The sequence below is a fragment of the Meles meles genome, chromosome 18 (genome assembly GCF_922984935.1).
Source record: "Meles meles chromosome 18, mMelMel3.1 paternal haplotype, whole genome shotgun sequence".
Taxonomy (NCBI): domain Eukaryota; kingdom Metazoa; phylum Chordata; class Mammalia; order Carnivora; family Mustelidae; genus Meles; species Meles meles.
Window position 1 is genome coordinate 62,949,812 of NC_060083.1, and position 28,000 is coordinate 62,977,811.

General features: G+C 67.4%; 2 protein-coding genes across 6 annotated transcripts; one reads left to right on the plus strand and one right to left on the minus strand.

Moving 5' to 3' along the window:
- The first annotated feature begins 135 nt into the window (after window positions 1–135).
- PVALEF (parvalbumin like EF-hand containing) lies at window positions 136–5,597 on the plus strand. Of its 3 annotated transcripts, none has more exons than XM_045984033.1 (4): window positions 136–227; window positions 509–3,758; window positions 3,938–4,073; window positions 4,363–5,319. In XM_045984033.1, exons 2-4 carry the CDS (start codon window positions 3,266–3,268, stop codon window positions 4,718–4,720), a joined length of 987 nt encoding a protein of 328 aa, XP_045839989.1. In that variant the 5' UTR covers window positions 136–227; window positions 509–3,265; the 3' UTR covers window positions 4,721–5,319. The 3 variants fall into 3 exon arrangements, with proteins under 3 accessions (XP_045839989.1, XP_045839990.1, XP_045839991.1); XM_045984034.1 differs by lacking the exon at window positions 136–227 and adding an exon at window positions 5,361–5,597 and having other exon boundaries at window positions 325–3,758; window positions 4,363–4,478; XM_045984035.1 differs by lacking the exon at window positions 136–227 and having other exon boundaries at window positions 325–844; window positions 3,646–3,758.
- Window positions 221–27,998, minus strand: CEP131 (centrosomal protein 131). Of its 3 annotated transcripts, none has more exons than XR_006815855.1 (27): window positions 27,524–27,998; window positions 25,273–25,474; window positions 24,467–24,570; window positions 23,890–24,004; window positions 23,487–23,614; window positions 20,992–21,105; window positions 20,337–20,486; window positions 18,927–19,044; window positions 18,392–18,505; window positions 18,026–18,182; window positions 17,492–17,586; window positions 16,841–17,023; window positions 16,328–16,510; window positions 16,130–16,249; window positions 15,830–15,955; window positions 15,334–15,450; window positions 14,204–14,306; window positions 13,347–13,548; window positions 12,975–13,082; window positions 12,777–12,894; window positions 12,575–12,649; window positions 11,737–11,879; window positions 11,486–11,663; window positions 11,205–11,401; window positions 10,455–10,515; window positions 10,150–10,379; window positions 221–327 (listed from the first exon to the last, which is right to left on the minus strand). XR_006815855.1 is itself a non-coding variant. In XM_045984018.1 (26 exons), the coding sequence occupies exons 1-26, from the start codon at window positions 27,826–27,828 to the stop codon at window positions 10,305–10,307; spliced, it is 3,591 nt and encodes a 1,196-aa protein (XP_045839974.1). In that variant the 5' UTR covers window positions 27,829–27,998; the 3' UTR covers window positions 10,134–10,304. The 3 variants fall into 3 exon arrangements, 1 of the variants encoding a protein (XP_045839974.1); XR_006815854.1 differs by lacking the exon at window positions 221–327 and adding an exon at window positions 6,585–10,026; XM_045984018.1 differs by lacking the exon at window positions 221–327 and having other exon boundaries at window positions 10,134–10,379.
- Between the last annotated feature and the right edge of the window lie 2 nt (window positions 27,999–28,000).

The window sequence follows — 28,000 nt, forward strand, 5'->3', positions numbered from 1 at the left end:
CGAGCGTCTGGGGACGAGTGCGTAACCCTCCACCGTCGGTCCCAGTCAACGCGGTCTTGTGAACTCGGCCCAGGAGCAGGAGACGTTCCCCTGGACGGAGACACACACTGAAATAGCATCTCTACAAGCAAAACGCTGGGATCTGTTCGGACTCCAACCGCAGATGGCCGTTGGACGTTTCTGGAACTTTCTCAGCTCGGGGACCTCACACGAAGCTGCGACACAAGGTAGCGCCCAGAACATTCTGTGAATTTCCCAGTGAGGCGTGAGCGACTCTCACACGGAGAAGGCAGGTCTCAGGGCCGCGTCCACACCGTGCAAAACAACCTGGGAGACCCACACCGAGAAAGCGGTGGTCGGGTGCTGGGAAGGACTGCGCCCCGGGGTCCCTGCACTGGTGTTGAGCACGGCTCCGTGCGTGAAGATCAGGGGACGTGAGGGGCCTCCAGCCAGCCCAGAGCCAGGAGGGGCTCTCAGGGTGCGTCCGTCTCTGTCTCCCCGTTCTCAGCCTGGTGACTGTCCTGCAAGGTCCCCTCCCAGCAGAGAGGCCAGCCCTGGCTGAGGTCACACAGCGCTGCTCCCCGGACTGCAGAAGTCAGCGTGGCCTCAAGGGTCTCCCTCCTCTCCCCTCACCTTTATGGCTGGCCCTGACACGGCTCTCCGGCCCTCCACAGTGACCCAGGGATGAAGGACAGCTCCTCGGCCCGGATGCTTGCCAAAGGAGGTCCCATTGTCCAGTGGCTTCTGGCGGTTTCTCAGACATGCTGGCCAGCCTGCACCCCCTGGGTGACCTTGGCAGGCCTCGGCCAGCCCCTCTCTGGGCCCGCCACGCCCCCACCACCCTGTAAGGCCAGAGGGCAGGGGGGGTACCTTATCAGTAGACAGAAACTTCTCCTGCTGCCCGGTGCAGTCCACTCTCCCCACCCCTGCCCTGGGCTTGGGGAGGCCGGGCGCTGCGGACGGTCAGTCTGCCCGGCCCAGCGTGGACGTGCCAAGTGCCAGCGAGCCCCTGGGGGCCCCAAGTGCCAGGCCAGAGTGCCCAGGAGGGGCAGGGGCGGGGAGGACAGGTGCAGCCAAGCTGTAAATAGGCCCAGTGGCTACAAGTATAAAAGCGGGGGCCCCCACAGGCTCTGAGCACCCCCAGCCCAACCTGCCTCCCCGGAACCCTCGAGGGAAGCCAGGCGGAGGTGAGCCCTGCCCCGGGGGGGTGGTTACAGGCTCTGGGCCCAGCCAGGGCTGGCCACGCTGCACGGCCCAAGTCTGCCGCCTCCTCATCCGTAGGACACTCGGAGGCCCAAGGGACTGAGACCCCAGGGAGGTCCAGGGGAGGCAGGAAAGGGAGGGGCGGCCCCCAGGGATCCCCAGACTTAGAGGCAGCCGTGTGTGCCTGGGTCTGCAGGGGTGAGCGCGAGGGCGCATGTGTGTTTACGTGGGCCCCTGAGAGAGTGCTCGGAGTTGGGGAGCAGGGCGGGGAGGCTGAGACCTGCTCACTGACCTCAGGGCCCCAGGTGCTGAGTGGGGGGCCAGGGAGCTTGGCAGGGCAGAGGGCCCAAGGCCAACAGACCCACCGACTCCGGCGGACACATGAAGTCAGCTCAGGACCCTCTGGAACCCAGTCCCCATCCCATGAGGTCCCCTGTCTCTGCCCCATCCCCCTGCCAGCCCACCCTGGGACTCAGGCCCCAACTGCTGGGCCCGGCTCAGTGACCCTGCCCCCACCCCCGGCCCACGGGGCAGTTTTTCTCATGTCTGCGTCGATGACTCACTGGCAGAGGCAAGCAGCAGAACGCAGCCCCCGAGGGCCGCGCAGGTGGTCCACAGGGGCCTGGGGCGGGGGGGCCGAGGTCCCTGGCAGCCGTGGGAGGGCCTTCAGGGTACAGCAATGCTGGGGACAGGTCGGGGGTCCTAGCCAGGCGTTCGAGCTCAGTCCTGCTTTGGCTGTGGAAGGCAGCGAGCTGGGAGGGAGAGGGGGTCTTGTCCGAGGCGAAGGACGGAGTGGGAGCAGCCAGGAGGCCGGGCAGAGGGCCGCAGGGTGCCACAGGGCCGGCGGGGGGTGGGGTGCCTGCCATTCCCACCCCCGGCTCTGGCGGGACACCTCGGCTTACCTCTGGGGGTGAGTAAGACGCCATCCCAGGGCCTGGATTGGGGCTATAAATAAACGGCCAGTACACTGGGGACCCAGGCCCTGTCCCCACGCCAGCTCTGATCTCAGGCTCCTCTGCCTTCCTGTGGGGGCTACCCCGGAGAGCAGTGGGGTGGGACGGGGTGGGGACAGACACGGCCCAGGGAACCCGGCATGCTCTGCAGACGGGATGTCGACCCCGGTTTCAGCCAGACCTGGCCTGGAATGTGGCCCAGCCCCTCCTTCACAAAGCGCGGGACACTGGCTCTGGCCGGGCCCAAGGGGCAGGCGGGGAACCCCTGCTTCCAGAATGGAGTTCTGAGATTCGGGGATGCGAAGGGCAAACAGGGGCTCAGCTCAAGCTCTGAGAAGGGGCACGATGCGCAGGCGTCTCTCCATTTCACAGATGCCGACCCCGAGGCCCAGAGCAGCTGTGGGGCACGGCCAGAGTCAGGGAGGAGGTCGAGGAGGTCGAGGTCCTGGGCCTCTTCCACACTCCCTGCACCCCCTGGGCTGTCAGGCTGGAGCTGCCACCTTTGACCTGTGGCTCCTCTTTTGGGAGGAACGTGAACTCCCCCGGCCACTGCCAGCCCCACTCAGGATGCACGGGCCACTGGGCTGCTCTTCCTGGCCATGGGGGTATGTTCCAGAAAGTTCTGCCACCCCATGAACTTTCGAGAGGGCCAAGGAGCTTCTGAAATAGCTGATTTGCCACAAGCTCCAGAACACAACCCCACCCCGGGGACAGCAACCCGAGAGCCCAGCAGGTCACAAGGCACCGCCTTGAGGGCCACAGGACAGCCTGGTCCCCACCTGCTGACCCCTGAGCCTGCGACCAGTCCCCCACCTGCCTGGCTGGAGTCCTGGCCTGCCCCGGCGTCCCCTGCTTGCCACCGACTCTCCTTGAACTGACAGTGACGCGCACACCTCCACGGGGCCTGAGGGCAGATGCCGGGGAAGGGGCAGTGGCCCTCCTGGCTCAGAGCATCCGGGCATCGCTCAGTCCCGAGCCAATGCGTCGTGGGTGGTTAGTGGCCAGCCGGGAGGCCCAAGTCCGGCCGGTCCAGATTCTGGGAGAACAAGGCCCTGGCTGTAGGCCCTGAGTCAGGGCGGAAAGAGGCGGGGCTCCCAGAGGACGTGGCTATGAGCTGGGCCTGCAAGGACAGAGGGAAGTCCCCGGCAGCGTTGACAGGTCGAACGGCGGCCACCACGGCTTCCAAGCAGAGCAGAGGACCCCGTGCTCGTCACCTGCTCTCTGGGGGCCTCAGCCTTTCCTGTGAGATGGAAGTGACCTTCCGAGTGGCCAGCCAGCCAAGAGGGGGTTCTCGGGCACATCTCCCTCCAGGGCCCTGGACACCAGAGTCTCTGCACGGCGGCATGCCCCAAGGGCTTCTGCAGCCCGGGATGGGGGACCCTGCTCAGGACGCAGGGGCTGGTGCCATGCAGGGACTCTGCTTTGGTCTGAGCAGAGCGCCCGCACCCCACCCGTGTGCACGCTCCAAGTTGCTCCCTGTCCACCACAGGGCCAGGATGGACGAGGACTTCTCCTCTCAGATGAAGAAGATGGCCTTGGCTATGGGCACGTCCCTGTCGGACAAGGACATAGAGCTGCTGCCCACGGACATGAGGCATCACGGTACGCACACCTCGTCGCCAGCGTGGCCTCCCCGCCCCAGGCCCATGGGCTCCCCCTTCCCCGGGCTGAGTGGCCCGGGGACACACGGGGTGCGGGAGGGGGAAGAGCAGGTCATGGCCGTCCCTGGCCCCGGGCGGGAGCCTCCCTCGGGCCCCTGTGACCTGGGCTGGCTGTCCCAGGCTCCTTCAACTACCTCAAGTTCCTGGAGTACATGCAGAAGTTCCAGGCCTCGGGGCAGCTGGACAGCGCCATCCGCCAGGCCTTCCAGACCCTGGACAAGGACAAGAGTGGCTTCATCGAGTGGAACGAGATCAAGTAATGGCCAACGGCTGGGGGTCGGGGTTCTGACCCCTGGGCCCAGGGCCCGGTCCACCATGCCCATGCCCACCCCAGCTTAGACCTGGCTCCCCCCTCAGGAGACCCCAGCTGGCCTTGGGGGGTGGGGTGGGGATGGCCATAGGTCCATAGCACTGGCGCCAGGCCCAGAGACCCCTCTCCAGCTGGGCCTCAGTTTCCCTCCTTGTAAAATGGGAGGGAGCATCTTGCAAACCGCTGGCACCGGTCAGACCCCCCTTGGCTCTAACCTGAGCCACCCCCGCCGCAGGTACATCCTCTCCACCATCCCCAGCAGCGGGCCCATCGCCCCGCTGACAGATGAGGAGGCTGAGGCCGTGATCCAGGCGGCCGACATGGATGGGGACGGGAGGATTGACTTCGAAGGTGGGTCAGCACAGACCCAGTGCCGATCTGGGCACAACCCTGTGGGGGCTCCCCCACCCCGGGCACGGATTTCACAGCCGTCTTTGCTGGGTGCCGTCCCCCACCACGGACAGGAAAGTGTTGGGTGGGGGGAAGCCACTGCGGGCTGCTCCGTGGGGGAGAGGTGGGCTGAGATGGCGGCCCTGGGGAGGCTCGGCTGGACAGGGGCAGGGGTCCAAGACCCCCAGATGGGAGTGGTCTGAGGGAGGAAGGGAGCTTCGAAGATAGGAACCAGCGACTGAGGCCCACCATGGCTCCAGACCGTGGGGTCTGGTCATCTCACAGCGTCCCCTCCCCAGTTGCTGGCCCTGGGCCTGAAGGCAGAGGGCAGCGGGGTGGCCCTGGGAGCAGTCCAGAGAGGCTGAGCGGCCCAGAAGGACAGGCTTCCAGGCCACACTGCCTGCTGGGAACCTGTCCTCACCTCTCTAGGCCAGCAAACCCCATCTCGTGGGGGGTAGACACACCTGGGGGGGGTAGCCGTGAATTCACAGCAGGGCAGCCTGGCTCAGGGGATGGCCCAGGACTCAGCCCCCCAGCCTCTCTGTGGCTCAGTTTCCCCCACTGAGAAAGGCAGGATGATCTCAGGAGCTCTGAAAAGAATTCCTGAGGGTCCCTGCAGAGACCCAGTCTGTCATGAGCCCCCAAAGGAGGTTGCCTCATCTCCACCAAGAGCGCCCCCGGCTCTGGTCGATCCTGCTCCCCAGGGCCCAGGAGGGCAGGGTGCAGGGTCCTCCATGCCAGGAGGCCCCTCACAGAGTGGGACAGGCCTCCCCGTTGGGTCTGCAGGGCTCGAGGGGCACACGGCAAGGGGACTATTTACTAGAAATCTGTCTCCTATTCTAGAATTTTCTGAATTGATCAAAAAGGAGAAAGTTCCAAAGAAGAAGTAGTGTACGGCCAGCCCCGGGCCGGGGGAGGGACTCCATGGGGCATCGTGGGACATCTGCATGGCCGGCCAAGGAGGCCGCAGGGGTGGACACAGCACGTGCCAGGAAAATGGAAGAACAGGCTCATTAAACGAACATCGCAGCCCGAGTGTTTCTTGGCGGCAGTGTGTGAGCGGGGGTGGGGGTCGGGCATGTGGGGGGGGGGGACGCCAGGCAGCCAGATGCATCCAGCCCCGCCCCCCTGTCTCCCCCCAGTCCCCACATCACGGGGGGCACCTGCAGGGGTGGGGTCCTACCGCCGGCTCTTGCCCCTCCCAGCACAGAGCTCTGTGTCTAGACACGGGCAGGATCCCCTTCCCCAGGTGAGCTCTGCTAGGCTGCCCAGGGTTCACACCGCAGCCATGTGAACACGGAGCGGGGACACCTGCCACCCCGGGCTGCAGCCGAAGGGCCCTGGCCTGCGCCCTGGGCCGTGGGCTCCGGGTCAGTCCTCCGCCCCGGCCCGCCTTCTCCCACCCCCAGTGGAAGCCTCCGCACCCCTGCACTTGCCCACCTGGTGGGCTCCCATCCCGTGGTTTAAGTAGCACGTGTGGGCCGGGGCCCCGTCCCACCTCTCTCCTGTGCTCCTGACCCCTGCGCCCGCCTGGGCTTCCTGACGCCCCGCTGCACGTGAAGGCCGCATCTCCGACCTGCAGCGCGAGGCTGGGCTCCGCTCCCCCCGGGGGGTTCCCGCCACCACGCCTTCCCGGAAGCGCTGCGCCACCCCTGGGGCCGATCCGGCCAGGAGCTCGGCAGCCCCCGGCACGATGTTGGCCCCACACGCCCTCCACCCTGGGCACGGGTCCGGGGACAGCCCTGGGCCCCCTTTCCAGTCCCCCATGTCTGCACAGGCGAGCGGAGGGGCACATGTCACTGGCGGTGGGAGTGGGCTTCCCCTTTCCGCTGCTCCACGGGACTCTGCAGCCTCCGAGAAAGAGGGGCCAAGGGGGCGAGACCAGCCAAGACGCGAAGGCGCCGCCCCTCACGAGCACCCTCGCTGGGCCATGGCAGGAGAGAGCCCGACTCACACCTCCCCACCCCTCCTCTCCTCGCCCACCTCCGTGGGAATCCCAGCAGCTTCCCCCTCAGAAGCCGCCCAGAACCCCACTCCCTGCCGCCATCCTGGCCTCCACCCTCTCCTGCCCGGGTGACCACCGTGGTCCCCGGACTGGCCTCCCTGCCTCCACCCTCTGACCGTCCGTTCTCAACACGGCAGCTGGAGGTCCTTTAAAAGCCGAAGTCAGACCTGGGGCGCCCGGCTAGCTCAGTGGACAGAGCAGGGACTCTTGATCTCAGGGCTGTGAGTTCAAGCCCCATGGTGAGCACAGAGCTTACTTTAAAAAAAAAAGAAGATGCATCGTTCCACTCAGAGCCCTCTAGAGGCTGCTCTGTCAAGCCACGTCCTCAGGACGCCCACATGTCCTGCTCCCCTCCAGGTTCAGCTTCGGTCACACCGCTCCCCCTCTGCTCCCTTTGCTTGGCCCTCCCTGCCCGGCGCGCCCCTCTGCAGATTGACGTCCACGTGACTAACTCCCTTGTCTCCTCCAAGGTTCACCAGATGTCACGTCCCGAAGAAGTCAGTCCCGCCCCAGCCCACTGCACAGTACGCTTGCCCTTGCCACACGTTCGGCATCTCTGCCCTGGCATCTTCCCTCCCAGTGCTCAGCGCCTCCTGATGTTACACATATATTATATTCTATATGTACTATGATATTTATTCATTATTTGTATCATAAGCAAGAAAAGCGTCAAGGACATGGGGTCTGAGATCGCAGGGAAGAAAGGCTTTGAGAGGTGAGCCTGATGTGGTCACCAGCTCCCCACCAGGTGTTGGTAACTGTGGCCAAGAGGCTGAGAGCTGAAGAGGGCACCCAGTGGCCTCCTGGGTGTTTGGTATCTGCCAAGGAGGAAGGGGAGGGGCTTGGCTTGGGACTCTAAGGGGCTAGAAGTAAGGAGTGAGGACAGGGGAACCAAGCCAGTCCTCACAGAGACTGGAGTCTGGCCTCAGGGAGCCCAATGCTTCCCCTCACTGCCCCAAGAGCAGAAGAAATCCCTCTGGACCGGGGCCAAACACAGATCCATGCAGGCTAGACCTGGCCATGCCGTGTTTTGCCGCATTATCTGCGGTTGTTTTCAAGCTACGCTTCACCGGAGTGCCACGGAAAGCCTGAAAGTAAAAACTGTGGCGGAGACCCACCACCCAGACTCCACGGTGAGGGAGCCGGCGCAGCTAGTACTAGGACGTGAAGGGTCATGGGCAAGAGGTGCTGTGGACGCAGAAGGCCACTGCATAAAGATGAAGGGTCAGCTCAGTGGACCACACACGGCCGCAGACGCGCCCGCGCCCGCTCACGGAGCCTCGGAACATACAGCAAAAACGAGCGGCTAGAGGAGAAGCCGACGGCGCAAGGGCAGATTTTAGCAGTCCTCTTGGGACCCGACAGAGCAAGCTGGAAAGAATCGGCAAGGATACAGGAGACTGGAAACACGATGCATTGCCTCAACCCAAGTGACAAAGATCGAGTCTGCACCCAACAACTTCCTGCTCCTTAAGCCGACAGACAGAGCCCTCACCAAAACTGACCGCACACTGGCCACAAAGCAAACCTCAATCGATCAGAGTTGAAGTGACACAGAACGCGTTTCCTGACCGTGGGTAAGTCAAGTTAAAGGAACCACAAACCGAAAAGAGAAGAAAAGCAGTGCGGTGCAAAACAACCCCCGTTCACAGAAACCACCACGGAAATTGGGAAATTATTCTGAATAACAAAACTACTATAAACCAAGACCTCACGTTGCTTGGGGGGAAATTCAGTCTTTGCTGCATGGGCTTGGAAGGGAAAGGCGAACCATCCACAGGCTAAGAACTGTCCTGAGAAGCCAGAGAAAGAAAAGATAATTGAGTCTAAAGGAGAGGAAGGGACCTAGAGGAATCCTGAAAGGTCAAGGCCAGTGCTCCCTGGCCTGCCCCCTGCTAGAGGGCACACCCCACAGGGCAGGCTGTTGGTCTGTTGGGCTCACAGTTCGGCCCAGCACAGACCCAACAGGAATTTCAAGGATTTGTTTGTGCTCTCACTTGTTTCCTGAAAGGACGGTGGGTCAGAAGCAGCTTCCGTCAGAGGGCATGAGTTCCGTGGGCCTTGGGGAAGGGTTCCAGGTGGCGTGACACCAGAGATCCCCCCACCCCCAGCCATCCAGGGAAGGGACCACGCCAGAAACTCAGGGTGTCCGCCCGTCCTGCCCACAGCTGGCTTTGGGGCACTCCTCCTGCTGGTGGCGGCCAGTCCTGCCCAGGCTGGGAAGTCAGGCCTGCCCCTGGTGGGAGCCTCACCTCTGCCCACTTCCACAGGTTTCCTGGCTTCCCTGCCTGCCCCACTCTCTGGACACCACCCTGTCTTCCCATCTGCTGAACACCTTACTTGCAAAATACACAGTTCAGTAATTTACAGCCCCTTCCCCGGAGCAATTCCTAATAACTGCTTCAGACCAAAATACCTTTTCTGGTGGGCGGAGGAGGCCAGAGCCTCGATAGAAAGGCCCCTGTTCCCCTGTGCAGTCCTGGCCACACCCGTGGGAGCCCAGTCGAGGGCCGTGAACCGCCAGCTCCCCTCCCAGGGACGGGGCTGAGCCGGTGCCTGCCGCCCCTCCCCTCACGGGGCACCCCCTCCCCAGGGGGCCAGCCACCCGCCCTTCTCCGGACTTAGGAACGCATCCGAAGGCCAGCCTGGAGCTTTGAACAGCGGGCAGACGGGGTGAGCTGCAGGGCCACGGCGACCCCACAGGGAAGCAGCAGGCCTGGAGCTCGGTGGAGACCAGGGCCGCCCTCCTCACCTCATGCCCCAGAACCGGGCACCCCGGGCACACAGACTAGACAGCCACGAGACCGTCTCCCCACCCAGCCATGTCACAGGACAAGCCAGCCCCACGAGGAGGGGACACAGATAGGGCTCATATACGCTGCCTGGGGGCCAGACCGGGGCCCACGCACGTGGGGAGGGTCAGGCCAGAGGATTTAGGGTGTATCCCTGCCGCGCCCGCTCCGGCGCCGTAGACAGAAGACGCTCTCGGGCAGGTGAGGTGATGGAGGCTGGTGTGCCCTGAGACAGGACAACGGTGACGGGAAAGGCCCCACAGGTGAGCGTCCGGGAAGCTGCCTCACCCCTCGTGGGTCAGTGGAGCTCGGCCTCCCTGCAGGGACACGCCGAGATGCCCCGCGTGAGCCGGAAGCCTCCGCAGCAGGCATGACAGAGCGCCGGCAGAGGGGGAGGCGAGTCCTTGAGAGGGAGCCCCCTCGGCCCCCCAGCCCCCCAACTCTGAGGTGGGCCTCCATCCTCCTCATGGCAGGGCCTGCCCAGCGCCCACTCCTTGGGGGATCCTGCCTGTCTCACTTTCGGTGGCGGGTCCTCAAGTGGGAGAAGGAAAACGAGGGTCTCCTGGAGGGCTTGCCGTCTCCGGCCGTCTGGGGAGCACAGCAAGGGCCGCTGGAGAGGACGGGGAAGAGCCCCCGAGCTCCTTCTGGGGGCACGGCGGGCCAGCCGGGGGGCCATTCTCTGTGCTGGGGGACGGGGACCCAACCCCAGGCCCTGCAGCAGGGAGGGGGCACAGGGAGTCAGCCTGAGAGCAGAGCTGGGCCGGGGACACCCCACGCCTGGCCTCCAGCCCAGGAGAGAGAGACAAGGCCGGGCGACACAGAGTATCAAAACCACCTCTTTACTGTTCCGATGCAGCCACGGCGGCGCTCCAACGTCGGATGGCCGAGCCCAGGGCGGAGGGACAAAAGGGCGCCGAGGGTCCGGGCCGGGCTCCACCTTGCACCAGGCGGCCTCGGCCTGGCTGCCCGTCTCCCTGTCCGGGCTGCGGGTCACTGGGCGCTCGGCCGCGGCCACCCGCGCTGCTCCAGCAGCTCCTCCAGGTGCTGGGCCCGCTTCACCGCCGCCTGCAACGCCGCCCATGGTCAGGCCTGGGCCACCCACCTCCCGCCCTCCCCGCAGGCCCGGCCTCGGGGACCCACCTGGTGCTGTTGCCGGAGGCCACGCACCGCCTCCTCCTTCTTCGCCAGGGCCGCCTTCACCCTGCAGGGGAGCACACAGTGGGCCTCGGGGCAGCTCCCCCCAAACCCACGGCTGGCATGAGGCTGAGGGCAGCAGGGGGGCCAGGAGGGGCCTCCATCCCGAAGGAGCTGGCAGGTGGCTGTGACGCCCACCCCATCCCAGCCCTGCTGACCGCGGGCCCTGGGCCATCTGTGGGCGTTGGGGACTGGCGGTGACCCCCACAGCTGGGCTGGGGGCCGCTGCCCACGGGACCAGCCTGGGAGAGTTAGAGCCCAGAGGGAGGCTCCCTGCTGGGATGAGGAAGGACTCCTCCCCCACGCCCCCCTCTCTGGAAGGACAGCAGGGTCCGCGGGGCTGGGGGAGCTGCCCACTGCTGAGTTCCCAGGGTTCCGACTCCTCCCCCACAGGACCCGGAGCCTCCAGAGACTGCCCGGGGCAGCAGCCACCCCGTCCTGCGGGGACACCTGGTGCCACCCGGAGCCCACATTGGTGGCCCACGGTCCCAGCTCCGGGTCAGCAGTGAGGGGCAGACCCGCAGTCCACTTCCTTTTCTCAGATCCCACATCTTCCCGTTGGAGCCGCAGGGTCCCACCCCACCCCGGGGTCCCACCCCACCCCACCGCACCCCCTCGGGCTCCCTGAGCAGCACCCCCCCACGCCCCCCCCCCCCGCCCCCCCCCCCCCCCCCCCCGCCGCCCCCCGCCGCCCACCTCCCGTGCACGTGCTCCAGCTCCGCCTGCTTCTCCCGCGTGAGCTGCTCCAGCTCCAGCCGCTGGCGGGCCCGCAGCTCGGCCAGCTCGGCCCGGAGCTGCCTGCTCTCCTCCTCGGAGGCTGCCAGGCGGTCGGCGAACTCCTTGCGGAGCACCTCGGCCAGGCCGCTCCTCTCGCTGACCAGCTGCTCGTTCACCTGGGCCGGCCGGGGGCGGGAGTGAGCCGGCGGCGGGGAGCGCGGGGGCGCCGGGGGCCGCCGCCGCCCCTCGGCCGCGCTCACCGCCGTCAGCTGCGCCAGCTCCTTCTCCTTCTGCCGTACCAGGCCCTGCAGGCGCTCGCTCTCCCCCTCGGCCTCCCCGAGGCGCCCCTTCAGCTCCCCGCACCGCTCCTGCAGCGTCCGCGCCGCGCGCTCCAGCTCCGAGAGCTCCGCCGCGTGCTGGTCCCGGATGCGCTGGACACTGGCGGGCAGGGGCGGGGTCAGGGGGCTCCGGGGCCTCGGGCCGAGCCGCGCGCCCCGGGGAGAAGGCTCACCGGCTCTCCGCCGCCCTCTCGCTCTCCTCCCTGGCGCGCGTCATGTCGGCCTCCAGCCGGTGGATAACCAGCTCGATCTCCTTATCCCGGCCTCTCCGGACCTCCTCCCTCAGCTCCCGCTCCCGGTTCAGCAGCCACGCCTCCTGGGGGTGCACGGGGCTGGCTGGGGCCGGCGCGGGGTGGGCCCCTCAGAACCCAGAGTGGGGCACAGCGCGAGCACCAGCAGCACCGCCCGGGGGTGCCATCCTGGGGCTGGACACCTCCAGACTGGGGGGGGGGTTAGGGCCCAAACGGGGCAGGCCCTGGGAAGGCGACTCTGGAAATTCCCATCAGGTTCGACACCACACCCTTTGCCCCGGCTGCTCCGCATCTGCCCACACATCCCACAAGTACAGTGAACCCCGTGCACGGTTACCGGCGGACAGGGAGGCCGCCCCGCCACGGAAAAGCCTGTCATCAGGCCTGTGCGCGTGGCCTCATGGCCACGGCCCTGGGCACCTGTTCACCCTGGCCTCTTCCAGAAACGTCTGACAGTGCAGGTTGGTACTTCCTGGGGAAGGCACCGGGGATGAGGAGGGCAGCCACGGGGGCGGGGGGGAGGGGGAGTGAGGACCACCCCCCTGCCATCAGATAGGCCCCTGACCCGGTCTCTCCTGCTGCCCCCCACTGAGAGTGCACACGAGAACATGACCACCAGTCCACGAGCAGCCGGACTGTGGAACCCAGAACCATGCCCACGGGAGGCCACGGAAGGGGAGGCCACGGAAAGGGAGGCCACGGAAGGGGAACCCACGCCTGGGGTGCCGGACAGTGCGGGAGGCTGCTTCCCGCTCCCCACCTCCTTCTTGGCGCGGTTGGCCTCCCACATCTGTCGTTCGGCCTCCAGCTGCTCCTTCAGGGCCTTCATCTCCATCTGGGGGGCGGGCGGCACCATGACATCAGGCCTCGAACCCCGGGTGCGCGAGCCCAGGCTCCGCCCAGCCCCGCCCTCCGCGGCCGCCACCCCCGCGGGCCCCACAGCACAGGACGAATGCGCACACCTGGTGCCGGCGCTCCTGCTCCTCCCGCCCCTTCTCGAACTCGACCCTGAGCGCCCTGCCCTCGGCCGCGCTGCTCTCCTCCAGCTGCTGCCGCAATTCCTCCAGCTCCGCCCGCTGCCTGTGGGCCCGCGAGAGGTCAGCACGCAGGGCGCACGCGTGGGACCGCGGGCGGCGGGAGGGCTCCCCTCCCGGTGGCACCTGGCGGCCTGCTGGCCCAGCCGCTCCTTCTCCTCGGCCACCTCGCCGTACAGCCTCCGCCGCTGCTGCTGCAGAGCCCGCTGCTCCTGCTCCACGTGCTGCTCGAAGCTGTAGGGCCAGAGGCTCTGCGCGGGCTCCGGACTCCACAGCCTGCCCGCCCCGCCCCGCCCCACCCACAGCTGCGGCCCCACAGGGCGCGCGGGGAGCCCCACTGCGGTCGCGCGTCCTGCCCACGGGGTTTCCTGCCCCAGCACCAGCTCCGTGCCGGCAGCGTCCGCCGTCTCCTCCCACGGGGTCCGGGCACACCCCAGCTCGGCTCGCGCCTGGGCCCCCTCCGGTCCCCGGCGAGGCCCGCCCCGGGAGGGCACCCACCGCTGCTGGGCACGCTCCCGCTCCTGCTGGCCCAGCGCCTCCTTCTCCCGCTCCAAGTGCTCCCGGAGCTCCTCCACCTGCCGCCCGAAGCGCTGGGCCGCCCGCGTGTCCGCCTGCAGCAGCTCCGCCTCGTGCCGGCTCTTGAGCTTTTTCACCTCCTGCTTGTGCTTGGCGATCAGCTTCTGGATCTCTGGCTCCAGGCCTGGAGGGCACCGCACCGCGGGGGCCTGCACCTCTGGCCTTGTGCAGCCGCAGGCCCCTGACCTCCGCCCGCTATGCTGCCCGGGGCCCTGGCCCTTGCCCCTGGGACTGTGGGGGACCCCCAGCTCTCCCCTACTAGGACGCTGGGGCCGCAGCCCATCCGGGGGGTCCCCCACCCCAGCCACCCCAGAGAAAGCCCCGTTGAGTCCCCCTAGGCCCACCATCCCCCCCCCCCTGGAGCTCCCCCTGGAGGACGCATCCTCGGGGGCAGGTGGGCTGGGTGTGGGCGGCCATTAGTGGCCACAGCTGGGGTGCTCCCTCAGCCTCAGGCCCACTCTCCAAGCCGGGGAGCAGCGACGGTCCCAGATTGCAGGGACCCCAGGGTGCCCCCCATGCTCCCGCCCAGTGCACCCCCCTCCCCGGGAAGGTGGAGGAGTTCAGGGGGCACAGGGAAGGCATGGCCCATACTCTCCAACCCGCCCTTTGTCCTGGGTCCTGGGCCTGCAGCCGGCCCCCTCCCCACCTCCAAGCCGGCTGGATGTCACCTGTGGATACCGTGGTTATGACTTAAACCACCACTGTCCTTGCTCAAAGACCCCCCCCCCCCCCGTGCCTCTGGGCGGTGCGGACCAGCTCCAAGGGTGGCCGGTGCTCACCTCGGACGGTAATCTCCTTGATTTTTCGGGTTTTCTCATTGATCCACTTCTCCCTGCGGACTTTCTCGGTGGCGCTCATGAGCTCTTTGAGTTTCTTCATCTCCTGCCAACCAGGAAACAAGAAGACCCCAGCAGCTGAGGAAGTGGGGGGCGCAGAGACCCCCGTGGCCCCTCCTCCCCTGCACGCGCCAGTGAGCCTGTTCTGCCCTCCCCAGACGTGGAGGCCTGAGGGAGTAAGTAACAGGTCTTCAGAGGCCCCACTGGGGTACCCCTAGGTCCCCAACCCTGGTGTCCCCTGCCACGGCTGGAGGGACTTTAAAAATGTTGCCAGGGCTCCTGGGTGGTGCGGTCGGTTGAGCGCCCGACTCTTGGCTCTGGCTCAGGTCGTAATCTCGGGGTGGCAGGATCGAGAACCGCGTGGGGGGGGGGGTCCCGGCTCAGCAGGGGTCTGCCCGAGGTTCTCCCTCGGCTTCTGCCCCTCCCCCCGCTTGCACACGCATTCTCTCTAATAAACAAATCTTTGAAACAAAAATGCTGGTGCCACTGACTTCCCAGAGTCAGCTTCCGGTCTGGGGACCATCGCCGCCCGCGCCGTGGCAGGTGCGGCTGGGGCGGGGTGGCCCGTGACCGGCGGCTGCCAGCAAAGCCGGCTGAGGCAGGGGTCTGGTCCTCAGCCGACAAAACCAGGAAAAGCATGCGTGTGGCCCCTCTGTCCAGGGGCCAAGCTGGGGCAGCCAGCATTGAGTGGGGGGGCAGGCGGGGGCTGCTCTGAGCCCTCCCTCCTCGTCTGTGACATTGGAGGGGTGCTGTGAGTCCCTGGGCCCAGGGTGTGGCACCCGGCAGGGCTGAGGGAAGCAGCTCCAGAGGAGGGGACCAGGACTGGTGCTGGGGCAGCTCCTCTCCGCTGCCCCCGGCCCTCTGGCCGGGCCCCCGGATGTGGGGTGCAGGCCTGAGGCTCTTCTGTGTGTGGTCCTGGCCCCGAGGCTGCACGATGGGTCCCGGGGTCTCACTCCTAAGCCCCCACGACGCATACTCCAAGGCGGCCTCCCTCCCACAGGTGCTGAGAGTGCGCTGGGGCCGCGGGCGGGCTGCAGGGACGGTGGAGGAGGCCGCCGGCCCGAGGGGCTCACCAGCTCGTGCTGCTCCTGCACCTGGGCCTCCCTGTCCTTGCGCCGCTGGTCCCCCTGCTTCAGCTCTGCCGTCACAGCCTCACACCTCTCGGCCAGGGCCTTCTTGTCCGCAATCAGCTGCAATCAAGGCTGGGAGCTAGAGCTGCTGCCCGGGGGGGGGGGGGGGGGGGGGGGGGCGTGACCACCGAGAGCCCGTGGGGGCCTCTGGGGCTGGGGGGCAGGCGTGCCAGCGGGCAGGGGCTGTGGCTGGGGGACACGGCCGTGGGGTGGGGCGGGTCACAGCCTTGGGGGAGCACCCAGCGATGTCTGGGACCAGCCCGGCAAGTGTTCCCACGGGAAGATGCTGCCCGTTTCCACAGAGGGGAGGAGGCCCGGCGAAGAAGGCCCTTGGGCCCGGAATTCTCCGTGAGGCCCAAGCCCATCTGGAACAACCACCTCACGGGCCCAGCAGGTCCTGGCTCCTCTCCCCGGTGCCCCGTCGCCCCAGCGGAGGCACCTGGTCGATGAAGGACAGGTGGCGCTGGATGGTGGCCTCGTAGTGGTCTCTCTGCTGCCGCAGCTGCCGGCCCAGCTCCTTCTCGGTCTCCTTGACCCGCCGCACGGTCAGGTCCCGCTGCTGCACCTGCGGTAGGGGGTGCGGCTGGGCAGTGAGCACCAGGAGGAAGGGACGGGGGGGGCGAGGCCCTCGCGAGGGGCAGGCCGGCGAGCGGGGCCCTAGTGGTCACAGCCCCCCGCGGGCGTGCGAGGATCTGCGGGGTGGGGACGGCGGGGACAGGGTCAGGGACAAGGACGTTACCAGCGCTCTCTGCAGCAGCCCCACTGCCTGCTTCTTCTCCTCCACCTCCAGCTTCAGCCGCATCACAGATGCGCTCGCCGTGGACGTGGGCCCCAGACGCCCCTCCTCCGGCACCAGCCCCTGGGAAGGCCGCGCGCATCAGGCAGGCCCTGGTCACCTGGTGAGGCCCTGCCGTCCCTCCCCGGGACCCCTCCGCACCTGGGGGGCTGAGGCCGGCCGGCCCTGCCCCGACGTCTCCATCTCCATCTCGTGCAGAAAGCTCAGGATACTCTGCAGCTTGGCCTCGGACAGCAGAGTCCCGTCCTCGGGAGGACCGGAGCACGCGCTCAGTTTCCCAAACTTCTCCAGGTTGTCAGCCGTCAGGGAGCTGGCATCGTCCTCCTACGGGCGGCGGCAGAGCGGCAGGCGCGTTGGGGCAGCCGAAGACCCGGGCAGGGAACCCCGGGCAGGGGAGACGGGGGCGGAGCCAGTGCAGGGACGGGTGGGGAGGGCGGCTGGACCTGGTCTGGAAGGAAGGGCTTCTCTGCCCAGAGGCTTGTGGGGCATCACTGGGGCACCAGGGGCAGAGAGGCAGTCCCCACTGCCCACCCCAGGGCTGCCCACACCAGGCTTACTCTGAGCGCCCTAACAAGCCCCTGGGGGCCCTCGTGAGGGTCCTGACCGAAGCGGGCAGGAGCCCCCATGACCCGTGCGGACGCAGCCCACAGTCACCTGGTCGGTCCAGGAGTATTTGTCCTGGTGGTAGGCCCTGGGGCAGGGCAGCGGCTCGGGCTCCTCCTCCAGCAGCCTGAGTGTGTCCAGCAGCTCGTCCAGGGTGGCCCTGGACTTGGCCCCGCCACCGGCCGGACCCACCACCTCCAGATCCTGGCTGGCCACATCCCGGGAGTTGGCATCCTGCAGTGGACACGTTCACGGGAGAGCCACGAAGGCCGTTAGGGAGTGCCAGAGAGCCGTGGGGGGACACCAGCGGGGAGATGGGGGAGATGGGCTGGGGGAGGGGAGGCCTCCTCTGCACAGGCTCGTGCCCACGTAACCACATGGACCAGACTCGCCCCGACCCACCTCCAGGGAAACAAGAAGAGTGGCCGGGTGGGACGCCCTGACCTTGCCCCTTGACGACCCCCCGCTCGGGGCTTCCTGCTCCCTCTGGAGACATGCACGCGGTTCTGCCCCAGAAACCCAGCGGGTTTCCACGTGACCCATGAGACCCCATCCCTGCATCAGAGCGACAAGACCCACTCTGGGCACTTTCCTGGCACCAGGGGCCCCACAGCCATGGAGGGGCAGGCTTGGGCCGCCCAAGCAGGGATACGCCCCGAAGCCGGAGCCGGGAAGGGTGGACGGGAGGAGCTGTACGGACACCTGAGGCTTGTCTTCTGGACACTGCCGGGGCTCTGGGGAGGAGTTGGAGGCAGACTGGCAGGGGTCCTCCGGGCCCGCAGTTCGGAAGCCAGACCCTGCACGACACAGCACGGCATTGCCCCCAACCCCTCAGCTGGGGCAGCAAATCTGGGGAAGCCCCTACGGAGAGGCCACACGCAGGGGAGGCAGAGCACGTGACAGCAGGGGCCACGGCCAACTTCGCGTGGAACACAGGAACGTTCAGGAGCGTTAACCTTCTAGGATGAAGGGTCAGGGGGACTGGTGCGGCCCCAGAACCCTTGGTCCCCCCATGTCCAGCTCCAGAAGAAGAGGGACAGGAGCAGAAAGGCAGGACCTAAGGGTCTACTACACGGCAGAGCAGGGGCCCAGGGGGCCAGATGGCACCAGCAGAGGCCACAGCCCTCCCGGAGGGACGGAGCAGGGCTGTCTGGGCTTTGGGATGGGGGGTGATGCCCTGAGGGTGCCCAGAGCCAGGCCAGCGGGCAGGACACTCCCAGGCTCTGCTGCGCTCACCGGCATTGTTGGCCTTCTGGGTCTGCTGGGCGTGGCTGGTGCCCCCTGGCCTCGGGAGCGGCTCCTGGGCAGGCCGGGGCTTCTCCGGCTCGCGGGCGTGCTCCGGGCGCCTGGGCTCAGGGACACCTGACTTCTGGGCCCGCTTCTGCTGCAGCTCCTGCCGTGGGGGGGGGCCCTCTGAGCAGCCTCGCCCGACAGAGCCAGGCCCCTAGTCCTTTCCGTGCCCAGCTGCCCCGGGGCCCAACGTCCGGTGGCTTGGGGAAGGAGGTTCAGGGAAGGCAGCAGGCAGGGGTCCCGGGGTACAGGGGGTGGGCATTTGCTGCCTTGGCACTGGGCTCTCCACGCTGCTTGGGTCACCGCAGGCACCTGAATGGCCGCTCGCCTGGCCTGACGGGCCTTCTCCTCCCGGACCTTCTTCCTGGCCGCCTCCTTCTGCTGGTGCAGGCCCAGGAGCCCCTCTCCTAGCTGCCGCCCCTGCTCCTGCAGAAGTCAAAGTCACAGCTGGCTTGACGGGGAAGGTGGAGCTGCCCGATCCAGCCCTGGGTTTCTACAGGACCCCATGGCCCCCGACCTGCTGCTTCTCTGCCCAGAGAAAACAAGCCTCCCTCAGGCAGCCAGCGCTCTTCCAGCTGGGGAGGCCGCTCTGCCTCTAGGAGCCAGGGCCCTGCAGCCGGAAACCCGCTCGGACTGCTCGGCACAGCGTGCTGCTGATAGGCAGGTATGTCCTGACACCCAGGCTGTGACTCGGGGCAGGGAGGAAGCCGGGCCGCTGGGCGGGGTACAGACCCACAGGGCAGTCCCAGGCTGGAATGCCACTGGTCCCAGAAACCCCTCTGCGCATGGCTGGGACCCCGGGACGCTGGCCTGCCTCCTGGCCGCCCGGCTCACACTCCACGCTGACCTTCTGCTTGGACGCGAGCAGGTGCTCCAGGCGGGCAGCCCCGGCTCGGCGTCGCCGCACCTGCCGGCGGAACCATCGCTGGATGGTGACAGCGGCCCGGTTCACCTGGTGGATAAACCTGCGGGGGGTAGGGGCAGCAGGGCTCAGGATCGAGGCCCGGCCCCGTGCACCTGTGGACTCGCGGCAGCCGAGCCACAGCCTCCCCACCCCCGCATCGCCCCGAAGGCCTAGGTGGGCAGACAAGCCGACAGCCGCACGTTCCCGCAGACGCTCCTCACCGTGGCCAGAAACGAGCCAGAGGCCCGTGGCTTGGCCGTGTGAGCGCTGCAGGCCTGACAGTGGACGCCATTCACGGACAGAGCCACACACAGGGACAGGCCACAGCCCCGGCGCCCTAGCCACAGAGCGTTCTAGAAGAGGTAGAGCCCTGAGGGGGCAGCTGGGCATGGCCAGGGTCAGGCCTGGAGAAGCGGGGGAGGGGTTCTGGGGGAGGCGGACGTTCTGTCTGGCAGCTCTCCCCGCAGACCACACGGGCGCGCGCTGCTGCCCAAAGTCTCCACCACGCGACGCGTTACACGTGTGGATCCTACTGCATGTCAGGCGGGTAAAGCTCGGCTCTCTGGGCCGTTGAAGGCCCTAACGGAGCAGCCGGGACCCGGTCGGTCGCCGGCCCTGGGACAGGCGCACAGAGGGGCCCAGCACAGGGCTGCGGGCTCCCGGCCTGCTCCCCGGGCCCCAGTGGGACAGCGGCAGTGACCGCCCGGCGGGCAGGGTTCCGAGCAGCCCACACTCAGGTCACGCAGCTTCCGGACCAGGAGCAACGCCGTGGACCAGGGTCACCACATAAGACGCCTAAGATTGTTAGTGGTTTTTGTTTTATCTCCCCTCCCCTTAATGCTTTTTTTTTTTTTTTTTAAAGATTTTATTTATTTATTTGACAGATAGAGATCACAAGTAGAGAGAGAGGCAGGCAGAGAGCGAGAGAGAGAGAGGAGGAGGAAGCAGGCTCCCCGCCAAGCAGAGAGCCCGATGCGGGACTCGATCCCAGGACCCTGAGATCATGACCTGAGCTGAAGGCAGCAGCTTAAACCACTGAGCCACCCAGGCGCCCCAATGCTTTTTTAATTAAGAGCTTTAGCGAACTGTAAGGGACGTACCTCTTCTAAGTAAACGGTTTGATGACTTTGCCTAAACTGACAGGCTGGTACGCCCGCCAGTGGGACCCAGGTTTAGAGCATTTCCCCCCAGAAAGGGCCCCCGCCCCGCCCCACCGACTTGCCTCTTCTCCACGTTTAGAACAAACAGGCCCCGGCGACACGGGAGCTCGTCGGCGTGCGTTTGAAAACCCTCAGGTGGGAGCTCCTATTCGGGGAGCTCCAGGTCCGCTCCAGGCCCCCAGCCCCCGCTCACCTCTCGGCCTCCTCCTCCGTCACCTCCTTTCGTCTGAGCGGGGCGCCCCCAGCGTTGTTCTGGGCCACGTGGTTGCTGCCGGCCACGTTCTCGTGCGGCTTTGCGGAGCTGCTGCTCTCCTCCTCGCCGGCGGCAGCCTTGAGGATATTGCTAACGGGAAAGGGCAGGAGGGGCTTGGGGACGCCCGCCCAGGCCCCCCATGGCCCCGGCCGGCAGCTCTGCCCGCCAGCAGAGGGGGTGGCCTCGGCTTCACCCTGGGGCGCCTTGGGGCTGCAAGGAGGCGCCCCACCGGCCGTGAGGAGTAGGCACAGCCTGCCCCCGGCTCCAAATGCTGGTCGATCCCCTCCCACCGGGCCCGTGTGGTGGCACCCAGATACGTGGGCTCTTCCCATTCAAAACAGCAGACAGATGTCAAGTCACAGGACCCCTGAGCCAGACAGTGACCCGAGACACTGCAGGGCACCCCCGCCTCCAAGTGCGCCGTGCAGGGGCAAGGCGATGCCGTGCAGGGGGCCGCTGCGGGCCCGCCAGGGTCTGTCTGGATGTGCTCTCCTGGTACCCCTCGCGGGCGCAGCGCCAGGCCTCACGGTGCCCCGGGCCGGGCCGCTCCCCGCGCGCCAGCTCCCACACCCGCCCGAGCAGAGCCAGGCCTTACTTGAGGGAGGGAGCCGTGCGGTTGGAGCTCTTGGGGGGCGGCGCCCGGTCCGAGGGCGTGTAGTGGTTGTGCACCATGCCCGTGACGCTGTTGCCCACGGCACCCTTGTTGCTCCTGTGGGGGGACGGGAGCAGCATCAGACCCCTTGGGTGCTCGCCACGCCAGCACCCAAGCGTCCCTAGGGACCCCGCCACGGCCACCACACCGCCAGCGGGGGCTTCTCGGGACCCGGGAGAGCCCCACCCACGGCGTTCCACAGAGCAGAACCTGGTGTGGGCCGTGAAAACCCAGGCCCCGGGCAGCAGACAGGCCTGCTGGCGGAGAGTCGGCCACAGACTGTCAGTCCGCGCAGGATGGGCCTTCCTGAACCAGCGACACAGGACGGGAGACACGCAGCCCTCCCTCTGCCCCCTCACGCCCACCGGAAGGAATACACGTGGCACAGACACACGCGGACAAAGGGGACGTGGCGGAGACAGCTGCAAACACGAACACAGCGTTTTACAGGACGAGAAGCCGAAGGGCCTGTGCTAAGTGACATGGGACGGAGGGAGGACATGCGCGGGGCTGTGGGAGTGGCCGCTCTGCCCCCCGAGGACCCCGTGCAGGTACAGGAAGTGGGGCCGCCTGGTTCTTCTAAGGCAACGCTGTGCCCCAGATCCCCTCCTCGCCGTCAGCACCCCGGCACTGAGCCCGTTCCCCCGCTGCACACAGCAGGCCGGCCCGTCCGGGGAAGCAACGTCTGGGTGCTGAGCAGGACGCTCGCGTCCGCTGTCCCGCGGGTTGCACAGCAGCGGTGGGCAGGAACTGAACCCCAAGTTAGGGGACCAGAGAATCCCTCCCTGGACAGATGGAGTAGCCCCGAGAAGAGCCCCGGATGGGGACAGGTGTGGACCCCCGGGGACACCAGCCTGGCCTCTGCCCGGTTGCCCCAACGTGAGCCACCGGATAACTCAGAGGGCCTCCCTCGCAAGGCTGGCGGAGCTGATGTTCCAGACACCCAAGGACAGACACACACGCGAAGGGCAGACACACAGGACGGGCAGAGACGAGGCTCGGCGGAGGACAGGGCACTGTCGAGGATCCACACTGGCGACCAGGATTGGGGCAAATCTTAATAGCCTGTTCTCCGTGGGAATAGCTCATGTTTCTGGGGGCTGCCGATTTCAACGTTCCCAGCGTGGCGGACTCGAGACACGTGTGGAGCCGGGCTGAGCGCACAGCTGGCCTCTGCAGCTGGGGCAGGTGACCCGGCCGTCACTGCCACACCGGGTCACCTGCCCCATCATCACAGACGGAGCGAGAAGCGCCGCCCTTGGGGACGGGAGGAGCTTGTGGGCCCCAGGGCCATGCGGCTCAGCCATGCGGGGACAGAGGCAAGAGCGGGTGTGCAGCTCAGGGGTATGCGGGCCCCTCGGGTCCTGAAGCTGGAGGCATAGGAGACAACGGGGTGGGGCCGGCTGTAGAGTCCATCCAGGAGGCCCGCCGGGCAGTGGCGGCTGTCACAGGGGAGCAGAGCAAAGAAAAGGAAGGAAATTGCCAAGGAAAGTGCAGGAGGGCATGCCGGAGGGCACTAGCCGCAGCCCGAGCGCGGCTGTGTCTGGAGAGCAGGACTTGGCGGGGAGGGAAGGCGGCAGGTCGGCCCGTTTCCAGCTCCTCACTTAGCCGTGCACATGCGTCACTCCGAGAAACTACGATGAAATTTTCATCTAAGTTCTCGCATCCGAAGCAGGAATTCTTGCCGCGCCAACTCTGGGGAGCCGTCCCCGAGAGCCCCCCCAGACTGTTCCTTTGGCAAACAGCAGCTACGTCGGGAAGCTCTTTCTCGCACAGAAGTAAACGCATCCCCTTGTCCCTGTGCCCACGTCGAGGGGGACCCGTGCCCCCGGCAGCCTGGGGAGGCCGAGCCGAGCCTGCTTTCTGCTGCGGCTCCTCCGGGTCGCCTGGCCGTCCCGACGACTCCCGGGCCTCTGCAGACCCCAGCACGCTGGCCGTCACTCTGCATGCGCCTGGTTCTGTCACGCAGGGGGCGGCGCGGCCGACCAGGGACCACCGGAGCCGGCATGTGGACCTGCTGATGGCGCACGGCGAGCCCGGAGGGCCCCAGGAACCACGCTCTGCCCTCCTGAGATGCGGAGGCCTCATATGGCGGCCAGCGGCCCCACAAGAGCCTCGCCAGGCCCGGCCCCTTCAGGAATGAAGCCGGGCATCTGGAGGCACGCTGCCCCACGGAGGACAGGGCGGGCGGGGGCCTGCGGCAGTATGCGCGGTCTGAGCTCCCCACCAGGCCAGAAGAGCCTCGCGTGCAAGACGGCGCCCTGCAGCCTCCTTCCCTGGGCCCTTGGGCGGACAAAGCCGGCCACTCGTTCCCTCATTCATTCCCTCATTCCAGCGCGTGGAGGTCCTGCCACGGGTAGACACACAGCACACCCCCGCCCCCGGCCCAGGGGCCTCAGGTGGCCAGGGCCACGAGGAGCGCCTGCAGCAGGGCCCACCTGTTGTTGGCAGTGAAGCTGGGGGCCAGGGGGACGGTGCACTCTCTCCTCCGCGGGCCCACCGGCGCATCGACGGCGCTGGGACTCCGGGAGTCGGGGGGCAAGGTGAAGGCCCTGGGCTGGTCATCCTGTCGGCGACACAGCCACCTCAGACCACGATGTGCTGCACAGGCCACTGACCCCATGCCCCTGGCGAGGCCCCCCACGGCCTCACGCACAGACGGGCTGGTCCGGGGGCTGGGAGTCTCTGCGCTCCTCCCCCCACCCCCCGTCCTGCTGCGACCCAAGCTGGCCAACACCGACCCCTCCCCACCGCCGGCCGCGCCTGCAGGCGCAGTCACAAGGCGGGAACCAGGCAGGAGGGAACCCGCCATCACTCTCGGAGGAACACAGACTTCCTTACCAGAACATTCCACGTGGCTCCCTTCTCGCTGGGAGCTTTGCTCAGACCAGCCGGCCTCTTTTTCCCGCCGGAGCCGCCCTCGAAGAGGGTCAGGAAGTGGGGGTGCTCGGCCGGCCTGCGTTGGGAGAGAGGACGGCACGCAGGGACAGTTGGTTTGGGGAGGCCAGCTCCAGGAGCACAAATGGGCAGGGCTTCCAAGGGGATGAGAGGGGCCCGTCACAGAGAATCGTGTCCCCAAGCCCACAGCTTCGCCTATTGTGGCTTAGCTCCGATCCGACAACCACGCCCGAAGGACATGCCCCCACCGGAGCTGCAGCCATCTGGACACCCACGTGAGGGGCACAGCAGGGAGAGGGAGAGAAGCAGGCAGGGGGACGCTGGCCTGGGGGTCCGCATCTCTATTCGCAGATAGGACAGGTCAAGATGCGTCCCGCCAGCACCCCACAACCCTCCGTCCCATCCGGCAGGGGTGGACTGAGTGCCCGTCCCATCAGGCCCCGGTGCCCAGCCTGGGCCCAACCCGGTGAGGATGGAAGGGGGGCTGACAGAGGCAGGAGCAGGGCAGGCCGGGGGCTACCTGAGGGGGTCGGCCGAGGCCTGGCTGGCTGGAGGCTGGCGGACCTGCGTGGTGCTGCTGGATCTGCGGAGGTTGTTGATGGTTCGGGCACCTCCGGGCCCCTCCTGCAGAAGGACGGAGCAAGCAGCCCTGTGGCAAAGGCTTCAGACCCTCACCCATTCACCCCGTGCCACACCAGGCCTTGGAGAACGGATCTGGGGAGAGGAGAGGGTCTCCTGGTTCCCGTGGACAAGAGTAGCATGGGGTCCTGGGTTAGGATTAGGGTGAGCTGGCCCAGGCCCTTGGCCTCCCAAGGCCTCGTCTTCCTTAACAATGTGGGGACCCTTCGTCCCTGGCTGGTGAATGTCCGGGAGGAAGCACGTGGGGCCTGGCCCGGGGGCTTTGGTAACGGCTGCCGGGCCTGGTCCTCACCATCATCGGCTACCCGAGGGCATGGCCGGCTCACTCCCGCCAAGCACCTGCTGCCGGCAAGCCCACCAGGCTTTCTTCAAGGCCGGAAGGAGCTCATCTCCCTCCCCCCAAGTCGCCCTGCTCCTTGAGGACGCAAAGAAATCCAGTGTTGGCAGAGCAGAGGGACCGAGGGGTCGGGGCCAGCAGGATTTACTCTGCCTTGGGCCAGGTCCACCCTTGGCCGACCCTGGCCTTGACCTCTCTCCAGTTAGGTCTCTGGTCTATGAACGGAGTTTGGTAACGGCCGCAGGGAAGGAAAGGACAACAGACGAGGGGGACGCCTACAGAAGGGTGGGGTGACCCTTCAGGAGGGGGGTGACGTGGGGCGCCCGCACAAGCCCGGCCCCAGCACTCACCGGCGCCTTCGTCCTTGGCTCACTGCCTGCGACCACGGAGAAGGAGCGGGTGAGGGGCTTGGCAGCCGAGGCGCTGTTGGGGCGCCGGGACACGGGCGGAGGGAGGCCCGTCAGGCTCAGGTCCACCCCTTCTGAGCTGCCATCGGGGCTGCCGGCGGGACCGCTGGCGGCCCGGGAGCCTTTCATGGAGGCGGAGCAGGCCCTGAGCTGGCAAGACACGCAGTGGGATGCCCCCTGAGGAGCCAGGCCAGGAGCCTGCCACCACCCTCGCGGAGAGGGTGGGGGTCCCTCTGTCAGAGCAGGACTCCATGCCGAGTGATGGCTCTCCAGGGGGACCCACCCTGCCCAAGGGGGGCCAGGGGCAGCCCCCCACCCGCCACGGGGCAGGTTCTCCACCCGTCCGAGCCTCCCCTCCTCCATCTGTAAGACAGGCAAAGTGCTTCTTTCTGGGGCCGTCCCGGACAGGGCAGCGGTGAGGCTCCAGGAGGGATGCTCTAACCAGGACCTGGACTGACACATGCTGCCCGACCCAAGGGCCACAACTCTGCTCTGTGGTCCGGCCGCGGGAGCTCTGCATTTCCTCAGAGCGCCCGGAGCGTCCTGGCTGTGGCATCTGCCCCCCCACCCCCACCCCAGGACAAGCCACCCTTCCCTCTCCCTGGCTGTCCCTTCCTCTTCCCAACCCCTCTGCTCAAAGGACCCCCAGCTCTGCCCTGGCCTCCCCTCCACCCAGATTCCCACCTGGGGGCCCCCGTCTGGCCCCCAAGCATCAAAACAGAAGCTGACGGGTCCTACCCCGCTCTGTTCCCTAATTTCTGACACGGGACCAGCTGTGCATCTGGTGCTCCAGCCCCAAAAAGACCAAAGCAGAACCCTGACGTCCACCTCTGGCCACCCCGTCCCTAGGGTCATGTTTTGGGTTTTTTTTAAGATTTTATTTATTTATTTGACAGAGATCACAAGTAGGCAGTGAGACAGGCAGAGAGAGGAAGGGAAGCAGGCTCCCCGCTGAGCAGAGAGCCCGATGCGGGGCTCGATCCCAGGACCCTGAGACCATGACCTGAGCCGAAGGCAGAGGCTTAAACCACTGAGCCAGCCAGGCGCCCCCCAGGGTCGTTTTGTAATGGACTCAGGCCAAGGATCTGGATCTCAAGCGGGCATCTTGCCCTTCCCTGCCACACCTGCGCCCTCCCTCCACAGCGGCTCCTAGAACCTGGACAAGCACACGGCCCCCCCTCCTGGCCTCCCCCCGGGAACCGGAGCCCATCTCTGTCTACCAGGTCCCAGATCACACTGCGTCCCTGTCGAAGACCTTCCGAGCGCCCCCGGCACAGAAAATAAAGTCTCGACAGCCAGCACCCTCAGGTCTGCCCCCGCCCCCCGCTCTGCTTCAGCCAAACCAGCCATCCTGCTGCCCCTCAGACGGGGCCAGGCCGTCTCCACCGCCAGCCCGTGCAGCGGCGGCTCTTTCCCTGGGAGGCCAGCGGGCTCCCCCTTCGGTCACAGAGCCAGCGGTCGGGCACTTTGCTCCTCCTCCTGCTTTAGCTCCGCTCACCGGGCCACACAGGTCAGCCTGCGCGGTGACTCCTCACGGGAACATCAGCGCCGAGGACAAGGGCCAGTAGCCCCAGCCCCTGGCACGTGGCCCGCGCTCAGGCAGCGGGAGTGCAGCGCGGGAAGCGGGAGGCGGATGGCCACGGAGAGCACAGCCGCGGGCCACGGAGGGCTCCGGCGGGCCAGCGGCCACACACGCTTCCCACCGCAGGTCCCGCGGCCGCAGCGAGCGGGACCCTGGCCAGGCCGGTGCCTCTGCTCTCGAGAGTGGCGCACACGCCGTCCCTGCCGTCCCCCCGCAGGAGTCCCCGCTCTGGCGTTTCCGGTCGTGCGGTGATTTTCACGCTCCCCAGGGCCCCGGGCAGGCCGGCCCCGGCTGCTGGGCTGAGCCACGCGGGCGGCGGCGGCGCGCGGCCTCCGGGAAGGTAAACACAGCCTCTCCCTGGAAACCTCCGGGCCGACCTCGCCCCGGACGCCGAGCCCCTGCCCAGACTCCTCAGCCGCGGCGGACGCAGGGCCCCGGCGGAGCAGCTCCGGTCCCCCAAGGTCTCGGCTCAAGGTGGCTGGTGGGCCCCGAGACCGCGCACTGGACTCCACTCCCTGGCCAAGCCCCGCCCGCCCGGGCACGGGGGTCCGAGGGGGGAAGGGCTTCACCTGCGCGGGCCCCGCACACGCGCCTCCGCGCAAGCCCCCTCACCTGCGCGAGCCCGGCCTGGGGCGCGGGGCCTGCGGGGCCGGCCGGCGGGCGGATGTGCGAGGCCCTCCCGGGTGGGACGCCCGGGGCTCCGGCTTTGGGCGGGCGACCTCGCGCCCCGGCCCTGGCGCAGGCTCCGAGGCCCAGGTGACAATGAAGCGGCGGCGCCGTAGGCGAGCGGCGGCCGCTAGCAACCAGCCTCCAGCCTGGCGCCTCCTCCGCTGTCCGTCACGGGGGCCCGCCTTTCCTGCCCGCGCCGCCTCCGGATTGGCCGTCCGGGTGGCCGCTCGGCCGTCCGAAGAGCTCATTGGGCGCCTGGCTGTCCTGCGGGCGTTCGGGGGTGGGAGGAGCCGGGAGGAGGGGGGGCAGCGGGCCGACGATTGGACCAGCTGGAGAGGGCGGAGCCTCAGGGAGGCGGTTCCACGGTGCCCGGCCTGCAGAGCAGACGCCCAGGCGGCCCGGGGCGCCCACAATCTCTGG